An 11,699-nucleotide genomic window follows, 5' to 3' on the forward strand; every position below is an offset into this window, starting at 1 on the left:
TGGGCCTCAAGAAGGCAGTGGCTCCAGTGGAGAGATGGGGCCAGATGTGGAGAGATGGGAAAGGATTGAAGAGGCTGTGCCCAGGCCTGGCCAGCTGAGCAGCAAGGGACTGACTCCATGAAAGAGGAGCAGGATGGGAAGGGAGAGATGGGAGGAAAGGCACCCCTTTCTCCATCTCCCCTATCCCCTAAGGGTTAACCCCCTACTCCCTCTCTCAGCCCCTTCTCTCTTCCCCCGCCCAAACCCCATCTCCCTTTAATCACATCTGATACTGAGCGGCCCAGCAGGAACAAAGAGACCATTTAGAGAATCGGGGCCGAGAAAGTGACCCCGCACTCCGGGGCGGCCGCCTGGACGCCAGCACAAAGGCGGCATTTCAGAGCTGGAATTTCAGCACCCTACTTGATTAAAGGACTCCACAGGCTTGGAGGAGGGAGGAAGGGGGTGCAGAGTCCACTGCTCCCTGGATTAACCCTTCTCCAGAGCGGCAGACACCCCTCCCACTCCCAGGGACACTTGTCACTCCTACTCTGTCCACAGTGCACCCACCCCGGAGGCCCTGCCTCTTGCAGAGGTCAGGCAAACCCACTCTTCTTCCTGGAAGGGGAGCAGGCAGCAAAATGGAGGTCAAGGCTGGAACAGTCAGGGAGCCAACTTTTCCTCTATCTCTGTTGGTGTCAGTTTACACCCTCTCCCTGTCCCCCTGAGGGAGGGAGGAAACAATGTGATTGGTCTTACTGCAGGCTGGGTAAAGCAGGGTGAAGAGAGAGCAGGACCCAGAACCCAGGGCAGAGGAAGCGCCAGTCTCAACTTCATGTTACACCTAGCACCCGGGAGCCCTGCTTCCTGCTTCCCTGCCCACCGTCATCCCAGTCAAGGCCTCAGAGGATCATGGGTCCTACACAGAAGGGGAAGGACATCTTGCAGAGGTGGGGAAGGGGAGGGGATGGGAGTGGCTGACCAGAAGGCCATGGAGGACAGTGGCCTAAGGAGTGGGGACAGAGTGGGGACAGGGGTGGGCAGGTGTTCGGTCCTTGCTCCAGCTGCTGCCTTGCCCAGCAGGGCTCTGCCTGGGGAGGGCGGGAGATCACTGCATCCTCAAGCTTCCTGCTGGGGCACTAGCTCCTGAAAGGGGATCCGAGCCCACGATAAGAGGCTCGAGGCAGGTCCTCAGGAAACAATGGGTGGCTTGATGAGACCTGCTCTGTGATACTCCTGAGAAGGGAGAAGCCCCTGCAGCCAGTCCCCACTGGAAAGGAAATTGGGGGTTTCCGTGGCAACCAGCTCCCTGGGCACAAAGACTCGTCTGTCTGCTAGGAAGGCAGCTGAGGTGTCTCCCTGCAGCAGCCTTTGCGCTGGTGATCTGGGAGATGGAGGGAGGGATACAGGGGATCCACAAGGAGTAAGGCCCCTGGGGCTCCTTAGCGCTGACAGTCATGGGGCCACAGGAATGGGTGCACCCGCCAGGCAGCAGGGCAGTAACAGGGAAGGAGTGAGTGGGCATCACAGACAGCTGGAGGCAGAGCGGGGTGAAAGGTTGAACAGTTTATTATTTACATGTATAAAGAATGTGAAAATAGAAACTAGGATGAGGCACAGTCAGGAAGATGATTCCAGCTCAGTCGGTGATGATGAGCTCGTCTACCCCCCAGTCTTCATAGCTCCCGTCTGGCAGGTAGCGGCGAATGATGATGGGGATCTTTCGGGCCCTGTGGCAGGGAGAAGTCACAAGTATATGAGGGTTGGTGACCCCAGTTCTATAGCAGATGGGACAGACTGTGTGCAGAATGCAAAGTGAAGTCTTAGCAGCATCCTTTTGGGACTATGAGGGCCCTTTGTGGGAAAGAAATTACAATAAAAAGAAAGTCCTACATCCCTGAGTGTGGGACAGTGGGTCTGGAAAGGCTCGGCCATCCTATGGCTGAAGGGAGAAAGAGGAAGCGCAACAGGATACTGGTAAAGCCAAAGTGCAGCAGGAAGAGGGAGATTTCGACAGAGCGGAGAGGACCGTGTCTCATTAAAGCCCTCCCCCTTCGCCTGCCCCCTCCCACCCCTCTTCCTAGTGGGCTGACTCCTGAACAAACTAAGGACCTCCAGGAACAAGAACCACACCTCCCCAGCCAGGGATGTGGGGGAGGGGGTGTGCAGCAGAGAACCCAAGCGATGCCTCCCTGGGCTCTGAAGCAGTGAACCATGGGCTGGGTGACTTACTTGAGCTCTTTCATGGCGATGAGCAAGGGATCTGTCTCCCCCTCCAGCTCCACCATCACAGGGGCACACATCCTGTAGGTATAGGGACACGTGTTGGGGGAGAAGGGCCCAGCAGGAAGACAGGGGGCTCACTTCACAAATCGGATCAGATCAGCACCCCAGTCCTCCCTGAGAAAGGTCACCTTCTAGGGAGGTAGGCAAGCGTGGGGGGTGGGAAGGGGTTCGGGGCACTGCCACAGTGACTGTAAGCAAGTGGGAGCGAGGAGACTGGATTTCAATTTTGCCTCCAGAGACACTGAATTTCTCTCCACATCTCAGTATCCTCACTCAAAAATGGGAGACAAAGAGCCCTGACTTCCTACAATGACACGAAAACACTACTGGCTAACTTAGTACCGTATGTTGTTCTCAGCTCTTTCCATAGAGGATCTCGTTTGAGGTGAGAACTGCTGTAACTTCCATTTTACTGAGGAGGAAACTAAGGAACAGAGAGATCAGGGATTTGCCCAAGCTCACACAGCCAGTAAGTAGCAGAGCCAAGATTGGAAGCCCACATGCTCCTACCCACCATGCTGTAAGACCTCCCCGTAATAAGCTAAAGATCCATAAACTTGGGGGCGCCTGGGTGGCTAGGTCGTTGAAGCGTCTGCCTTCGGCTCAGGTCATGATCCCAGGGTCCTGGGATTGAGCCCCACATCGGGCTTCCAGCTCATCAGGGAGCCTGCTTCTCCCTCTCCCTCTGCCACTCCCCCTGCTTGCTCACACTCTCTATCTCTGTCAAATCAATCAATCAATAAATCAATAAATCAATCTTTAGAAAATAAAAATTAAAAAAAGTAAAGATCCATAAACTTAAGAAAGGTACTGTGAACAGGACACATGTAGGCTTTGTTACTGGGCCATGACATTCTTCTTGTCACTTCCCTTGCCAAGGGCCTTCCACAGACTCCTGAGCCGGGCACCCATGGCAGAGTATTCCAGCACAAAGGAATGGTCATGCAAAGGCTGGCTCTAACCCAACTCCTCAGGCCTGCCTCAGGGCCCAGCCAGACCACTTTCCTTCTCTATCCAGGCAACACCCCTCAGGGTCCTGCTCTTCCAACCTCCACACAGGGCCTGCAGTCAGGTGCTCACCTCTTTACAACCCTTCCATGACACCTCACAGCCATCAGGCAGAACCCGGTCTGCTCACCTTTCTAGTAGCACCTTCTCATGCTACTTGCCTGTACTTATCCCACGTTCCTGCCATACCAAACTCCCATGGTTTCCCGGACACACCCTGCTGGCTCCCTTCTGTGTCCTCTCATAAGCTCTTCCTCTCCCTACAAGCCTGGGAGAGGCTCGAATTTCTCTACTCTGGCAATCCTCTGCCCTGGAAATCCCTACTCTGGCAATGCTCAGCGCCCTGACGCATTTCACGTAAGCTTCTCGATCTCACTGTACTGTAGCTGCTTTTTTGAAATCTTCTGTATTAGACTATGGGCATCCGGTGGCCCAGGACCACATGTCCTAACACAACACTCGGCCTGCAACAGAGGCTCTCAAAATGAACAGGAGAAATGCCAACTCCAGGCCTACCTCCTCTAAGAAGCCACCATTCACGATTTCAACACTAGTTTACACGAATGGTTCCCAAACCCGATGACCATCAGAATTACTAGGAGGACATGCTAAAAATACAGGCTCTCAGGTCCTGCTCCAGACCTTCTGAATAGAAAGTCCAGTGAAGAAGCCTCAGAACCTACATCTGCAAAGCTCACCACGTGATTCTGATCATAGCCAGTTGAGAGCCACCAGTTTATACAATGTAATTTACTAATTTTATTATTATTTTGATTTCTGTCACTCCCAAAAGCCTGAAAATTTCCCAGGGGCAGAGACCAAATGTTTAACTTTCCCTATATCTCCTCTCAAGTATTTAAATTTCCCCCAAATTTAAAGCTTTAAAGAATGTAGCAAATGTTTTTCCTGCTCTGCGTACACCTTATTTCTTTCAAGATATGAGTAATTCAAGTCCATTTATCCAGCCTTGTGCGTACGATGTGTGAATCATGAGTGTGCCCTTAGGTATTCTGTCCTGCACCAGGGACCCCACTTGGCACCGATCCTCAAGAAACGGCTGTGGTGAACATCAGCCGCCAGGTGGTGCTAATGAATCAGAGTGAGACTTCATCCAAAAAAACCCAAAAAATGTTTGTTCAGCACCTACAAGGTACAGGGTCCCACACTTGGTACTAGGTGACAAGATACAGCCCTGGCTGTCCGAGGGCCTACAGCAAGTGGGGAACCACCAGACAGCATCCTAGCCCTTAACAGAAGGAGCACAATAGACCCAACTAAGTTGAACCAAGCTTCTCCCAAAGCGAAGCAGGACACTGGGACTTGGTAGTGTACTGAGTGTCTGCCTCCCAACTTTTAAGTGCCCCACACTGCCCACCAAATGCATGCTGATCTTCTGAACCTGTCACTCAAGGCACTGGGGACATCTTTTCCTGTCTTGTGCCCCCAGCTACTTGCCATTCCCCCACCACAATCCATGCCTTGCCTGCCCTTCCTTGTTCCGTCTCTGGCACCTGAGTTACCCTAAAAACCACCTGCCTTTAACCATCCCTCCAGGGCTCTCCCAGGCACCCCTACAGTGACTCCCTTCTCTCCTTCCTCCTGCTTTCTGTAAAGCACGGCACCCCTCTGCCTTAGGTTCTGGTTATTTGTGAGACATCTGCCCAGCAGGTGGCAAACACTTGGGGGTCTGGGAGCCTGGGGCCATCTGTAATCAGCTTCACCTCCCCAACAGGTACAAGCACAGTGTCTCACTCAGTGCTGAAAGACTTTAAGCTTGCAGAGAATCATTCTACTTGTCTGAAAAATGATTTACAAGTTATTCTTTCTGCTGGATCATTTTTAGCCTGGACAAGTGCTGCCCACTGGAATGTTCTGCAATGATGTAAATGTCCTCTATCTGCACTATCCATTATGGAGTCCCTAGCCACATGTGCCTACTGAGTATCTGAAATGTGGCTAATTAGACTGAAAAACTGAACTTTTAATTTCACTTAATTTTACCTAACTTAGGGATGCCTGGGTGACTCAGGCAGTTAAGGGTCTGTCTTCGGCGCAGATCATGATCCCAGGGTCCTGGGATTGAGTCCCCCATCGGGCTCCCTGCTCCACGGGGAGCCTGCTTCTCCCTCTGCCTGCCACTCCCCCTGCTTGTGTGCTCACTCGCACCTGCTGACAAATAAATAAAATCTTAAAAAAACAAACAAAATTTTACTTAACTTAAATGGCCACATGTAACTTGTGGCTACCATAATTGATGGTACAGACCCAGAGGATCCTGACCCAGAGATTATCAGAATTATGACAGTGAGTGCAGCTCTAATTCCACCGAGACCAGCCAGGAATACAACCAGGCTAGAGAGAGGTCTACTACTTTGAAGGTGAGGAACAGTGTTGCCCACCCATAAAACCCTGTTCAAAGTGGATACGGTGGTCATCTTTACCCCACAGAACTAGAGGGGATAAAGCCCCATGCTATTTGAAAACAAAGAAGGGAACACAGATTAGAATCTCCTTCAGCATGCAGGACTCCACAAAGCTGACCCGAGCTTTTCTTTCTCGCCAATTTTCCCCTAGTCCCTACTTGAAGCACCCACTCCTCCAGATACCCACCATTTCCCACACCAGCTTATAAGACGTTTGGGGTGGAGGTTCATTTCCTCAGCCTGTGTTTCCCTGGAGAGGACATTCTATTAGAGTAACCAATAACACATCTGCCTTCTCTCTGTCCCCTGACTCACTCCTCCCCAGGAAGGAGAAATAACTCCCAAGAGGAGAGTCTGGGAGACAAAGCTGTTACCTGTAGCCGAGCGTCGACAATCCCTGCTTTCTCAAAGCCACCTGACTACAAGGGAGGGTGTTTCCAGGTCTTCGCGCACAACCTTGGCTGCAGACACAGCCTCCGGATGCCTGTACTGCCTGTGGCTGACAGGGTGAATGTGCAATCATCAGACATTCTGACCTCCCAACTGCTGCTGGCTAGTTTCTGAGTCTTGTCACTCTTCACCTGGCTCCAAACTTAGAAGACAGGAAGGGTCCGGCCTGGCCTCTGCGTGGAGGGCCTCCCCACTCCTCAGGATTGGCCACACTCCACCTCAAGTCAAGAACCACCTTAAGCCGGACAGGTGCTGCCCCAGCACCCTGACTAACCAACCTGCAAGGGTCTACGGCTCCCTGTATTCACACTTATTTTTTTTCTTTGTTTTGCTTCACGAACCTGACAGGCACTCCAGTTCTGTATTTTTATGTTTCTACTGTGCTGTTATTTGGCTTCTCAGAGGTTCATGTTCTGTTTCTCCCACTGGATCACAAACTCCCTGAGGGCAGGAATCTAGTATAGTGCCCGGCCCGAAGAGATGCACCAGTCTTGTTTAGCATGTGAGAGCACGGAGAGTGTTTTCACGTGCCCGCTGGGCCACATCAATAGCTCGGAAGCTCACTGCGGCCTGACCCATGGAAAAGATCATGAGGGGGCACACACTCACGCGATCTGGAGGGCGCGGGTGCCGAGTACACGGGCTCGCTCATACTTGGTCATATACGGTGTGGTGATTCGCTTCTGGTTGGCCTGTGGTCGCTCTCCAGAGGGGAGGATCTCAACGTTCTCCTGGCCCTCCTGGACACCAAGACGGAAAAGACGGAAAGTCTCAGGGGATGATGATGACAATGATGACAATCACCACTACTATTATCGCTTATTACGTGTCCGCGCTCACGCTGCTGCAGTTCGTGACGCCTCATTTAGTCCTCACAATAACGTTACATGGTAGGGGTGACAGTGCCCATTTTAGAGGCTCAGAGTGGGAGCTAACTTGGCCAAAGTCTCCAACCTAGTGAAACAGAAGAACCATGATTGGGATTCCAGAGCCAGCTACCTCATCCAGAAGAGAGAAGCAGACAGTCTGGAGATGGGGTGGTCCCAGAACACGAGCTGTATGCAAAGTCCTTGTGCACAGACAACAAATCTCTCTAAGCAGGAGGCAAGGAGTAAGCACTCCATCTTTCAGATAGGGCAACTGAATCAATAGGTCAAGTGGCTAAAAAGCCAAAGTGATGGCAGGAATATATACGCATTCAGACGCATTCAACAATTAAGTATCAAGCATCTGTCATGTCCCAAACATCATCATAATGGGTGATAAGACAGTAAGCTAAGCATTTCTGTTCTCAAAGATTTCGGTCAGGAGAGGAGACATGAGCAAACAAAACAGCAGGTGCTACAAAGGGATGCAAGTGTGCAAAACAGTTAACAAGGAGGTGGGGGACATCAACCTTGTGCTGAGGGTTAGGAAGACAGTCCAGAGATGAGACTTGAGCTACTCCAGAAGAATGAGTAGGAGCTGCCAAGCCAATGAGAAAGAGAAGGGCATTCCAGGCAGGCTGAGTTGCATGCACAAAAAACACAGGGGTGGGAGAGAATGTACTAGTTGTGAAGTATGATTAGAGCAAAAGGTGAACATAGCATTTTAGGCAGGGGAATAAATTCTATAATAAATAATTAGGAGCACGTGGCTGGTTCAGTGGGTAGAGCATGTGACTTTTGACCTCGGGGTGTGAGTTTGAGCCCCATCGTGGGTGTAGACATTACAAAAATAAATAAACTTTAAAACAATAACAACAACAACAAAGAATTAAGTCAACAAATATTTGAGTGCTCAGTGAGTGTCAGATAGCGTTCCAAGTTCTTGAAATAGAAGAGTAAGACAAATAAAAATTCTTCCCCTATAGCACTTACATTATGAGAAAAGACAACAAACAAAATTAACAAGTAAAATATGTAGTATAAAAACAAATGGAAAAATAAGTAAAATTAAAAACTGAAACAAGACAGGGGGTGCCAGGATGGGTTTGTTGGAGGAGGGGGAGGACGCTGCCACTTTAAATAGGATGGTCATGGAGGCCTCACCGAGGGAACACTTGGACAAAGGCCTGAAGGAGGTGAGCAGTAGGTCATGTGCATATTTACAGGAAAACCATTCCTGTAAGAGGGAACAGAGTGACCAAAGATCCTGAGCAGGAGTCGACCTGGCATGACAGGGACAGCAAGAAGAGATGAGAAAGCAGGTGGCCAGGGCATGGAGGACCTTGTACTTCTGTTTGGCACTTACTCTATATGAGATGGGAAGCCCCTGGATGAGGGTTCTGAATAGAGAGACACACACAATTTGACTTAGGATTTAAAGGTATCCCTGGATGGCTCAGTCGGTTAAGCATGTGCCTTCAGCTCAGGTCATGATCTCAGGGTCCTGGGATCGAGTCCACCATCAGGCTCCCTGCTCAGCTGGGAGTCTGCTTCTCCCTCTTCCTCTCCCCCTTCCCCCTGCTCATGCATGCTCTCTCTCAAATAAATAAATAAAATCTTTTTTTAAAAAATAAGATTTAAAGGTATCCCTATGGATGCTCTGTTGAGGCTATTCTGCAGGGGGCAAGGGCAGAAGCAGACCCTATAGGAAGACCAGTAGTAATCAATCAGGTAAGAGGGACAACTCTGGCAGAATGGCGAATCAAGCAGAATGGCAAGAGACTGAAGGCCGGAAAACCAGTAACACATTTCCGCAATAAAGTGAGTGAAAAGCAATGAAGACCTAAACCAGGCTAAAGCACAAAGAATGGAGAAACAGAACCAGGGCCAGACCATGTGTAGGAGGCAGAATCAACGGAACAGGGATGGTGGGGGACGAGGAGGATTGGAGGGAGGTTTCTGACTCAGTGAATAGGTACCTGAGAGTGCCATGCAGAAAGAGGAAATCCAAAAAGGGGGCTTCAGCTTCCAAGCCTAAAAAAATTGAGGGATCGTTCCCTTTCTGGGAGCCATAAAGCAGTTCTTCCTCCATCAGTCACAGGACAGAAAGCCCTATGTCTTTCATGAAGGTAGCAACCCATCCACTGGGTTATGCAAGCCAGAAACCTGGGGGTCGCCCTTGTCATCTCCCACTTTCTTAGCTCCGTACCCAACCCACCAAAATATCTCATTCATCCATTTTCTCATCACCTACATTGCGAGCACCCAAGTCCATGCTACGGGTCTCTTGCCTGGATGGAGAGACCCTAAGGGTCTCTTTTACTCCTGCTCCTCCCCAACTCACTCGTCACTCTGAGGCCAGAATGCCCTTTCTAAAGTGTAAACTGGATCATGACACTCTCTGCCTCAATACTTGTCGGGGCTTCCAGTGCCTTTAGGCTAGAAAATCCTGCCTGATGTGGGCCCTCAGCTCTCCAGCTTTATCCCGGTCACTCTCCACCTGGCTCCTTACATAAATCCTGCCCCCTTACATAAACCCTGCCCACAGGGCACCTAGTACATAATAAAAATTCAACACATGCTTGCTGAATGAATGGTGGTATTTCACCCATCAGCAAACCAAGTGCCCCAAAAGCTGTCACAGGCTATGGCCCATCCTGTAGGACTTTTCCACTACCCAGGACCAAAACACTGCTCACTCATTCAGGCAATTATCACCGATTGGCTTATTTGGCAGCTTGGGCTGTGGAGGAAGGGAGCCCACAGCTAAATACTGACCTCCTCAGCATTCTCCAAGTCACCTAGCCCTTCATCCTCCTCCACATCATCAAAGTCGTCACCATCAAAACTGTACAAGAAAAAGAGATCAGTTAGTTGGAGCACCATTTGCTAGAATCAAAGAAGAGATGTGTGTCTCATCCGATATGTAGAAAGGGCTCAATAAATAACTACTTAATCAGTGAACCAAATTTCTGTTCCATTTTACTCCTTCATCCTTACCCCATCAGCCCCCAAATTCTGCTAGGACTCATTCATTCACCGTCACTGTTTCCCTCTCTACTGGATCATTCCCATCAATGTATAAACATGTAGTTATTCCCCCATCTTAAAAAACACACACGGGCGCCTGGGTGGCTCAGTCGGTTAAGTGTCTGACTCTTGGTTTCAGTTCAGGTCATAATCTCAGGGTCGTGGGATGGAACTCTACATCCGGCTCTGCTCTCAGCACGTAGTCTGTTTAAGATTCTCTCTCTCTCTCTCTTTGTCCTTCCCCACCTCTCTCTCAAACAAATAAATAATCTTTAAAAACAAACAAACAAACCTTACTTCTCTTTTACCTCCCACAGAGCCCTAGTTCCATGCTTCTCTTGGAACCAAAATTCATGAGATGCCCATCTTCCCTGTCTCCAATTCCTCTCTTCCCATTCTTTCATAATCTCACTCCAGTAAGACCTTCACCTCCACAGTTCCAGCAAAACCACTCTTCTCAAGTTCAATAATGATGGCCATGTTGCTAAATGCAATCGACAATTCCTGTTCTCATTTAGCTTGATTAGTTGGCACACTAGACCACACCCCACTCCCCCCCCCAATTAACACACTCGCCTCACTTGACTGCAAGGCCACCTCTCTCTTGGGGTTCCCCACCTCCCCAAGGTGCTGCTCCATCTTGGTCTCCTCTGCTGGTTTCCTCTCTTTTCCCGCGAGTGCTAAATCCTAGAATGCTCTAACACAGGGTCACCAGCCATCTACTCTTCCCTACTGACACTCCCCTGGTGATCGCACCTGATTCTTAGTTTTGACTAATATACTTATGCTGATGACTCCACTATTTTTATCTTCAGAAAAGACTCTCCTCCGACCCGCGCATTCCGAAATCTTTGAGCTCTAGCTTCGAAATCAATCCAGAATTCAAAACCACTTGTCACCACGTCTACTAGTGTCACCCCAATCCAAGCCACTACCTTCTCTCGCTGAGATTACTGCAACCCTTCCAGACCCTTACCGCCCCCGGGGTCTCGCCAGACTCTTCCCGGGACGACTTCTATACTACATACTTCTACAGCGTACTCTAACACGACCCCGTACTACCTGTTTCTGGGCCTGTCCCCTCTTCTAGAAAGGGCGCACCCGGTGAGCAGGGACTATGCCTAATTCACTTCAATACTCCCATTACAAAACATACAGCCCGGCTCGCTGGAAGTCTGCTGAAAGACCTTTTTCACTGCTCCTGTCTGGACCCTTGAGTCGGGCCTTTCCGTGCCCAGCCTCCGGCCGGGTCTTTGCCCCTGGCTCCCCGCCCTTCCCCTCACCCACCCCGCGGGCCCCCTCAGCATCCGCAGTGCCCTCAGACACTGCCCCTCAAGCCCGGCTCCACAGCCTTCTTCAACCCAGGCTCCCGCTTCACCGGCCCCTTCCGAAGCTTCCGCACTCACTTGTCCTCGTTGTCTGACATGACGTCCTCACCAACGCAAAGCGACTCTTCTCCCGAGACCCGCGCGGAGACCCGCAAACGGCGTGGAAGCGTCCCGCGCGGCGCCTCGCGTACTCTGCGCCGGCGCCGTGACCCAGAGGCTAGTACTTCCGGGAGGCTGGCCGGAGCCGTAACTGTGCGCACGCGCCGAGAGGCGTGCGCCCGTTACCATGGTAGCCAGAGCAGCTGGTGGCGGCTGTGGTCGCGGAGATC

The 11,699-nt window shown here is 50.8% G+C and overlaps 1 protein-coding gene across 1 annotated transcript; it reads right to left on the reverse strand.

The window, feature by feature from the left end:
* Positions 1–1,530: 1,530 nt before the first annotated feature.
* POLR2F (RNA polymerase II, I and III subunit F) lies at positions 1,531–11,698 on the reverse strand. The gene is made up of 5 exons (XM_026479669.4): positions 11,449–11,698; positions 9,791–9,860; positions 6,756–6,886; positions 2,212–2,283; positions 1,531–1,709 (listed from the first exon to the last, which is right to left on the reverse strand). The coding sequence occupies exons 1-5, from the start codon at positions 11,466–11,468 to the stop codon at positions 1,619–1,621; spliced, it is 384 nt and encodes a 127-aa protein (XP_026335454.1). The 5' UTR covers positions 11,469–11,698; the 3' UTR covers positions 1,531–1,618.
* Between the last annotated feature and the right edge of the window lies 1 nt (position 11,699).

This window comes from Ursus arctos, unplaced genomic scaffold (genome assembly GCF_023065955.2).
Source record: "Ursus arctos isolate Adak ecotype North America unplaced genomic scaffold, UrsArc2.0 scaffold_21, whole genome shotgun sequence".
Lineage (NCBI taxonomy): Eukaryota > Metazoa > Chordata > Mammalia > Carnivora > Ursidae > Ursus > Ursus arctos.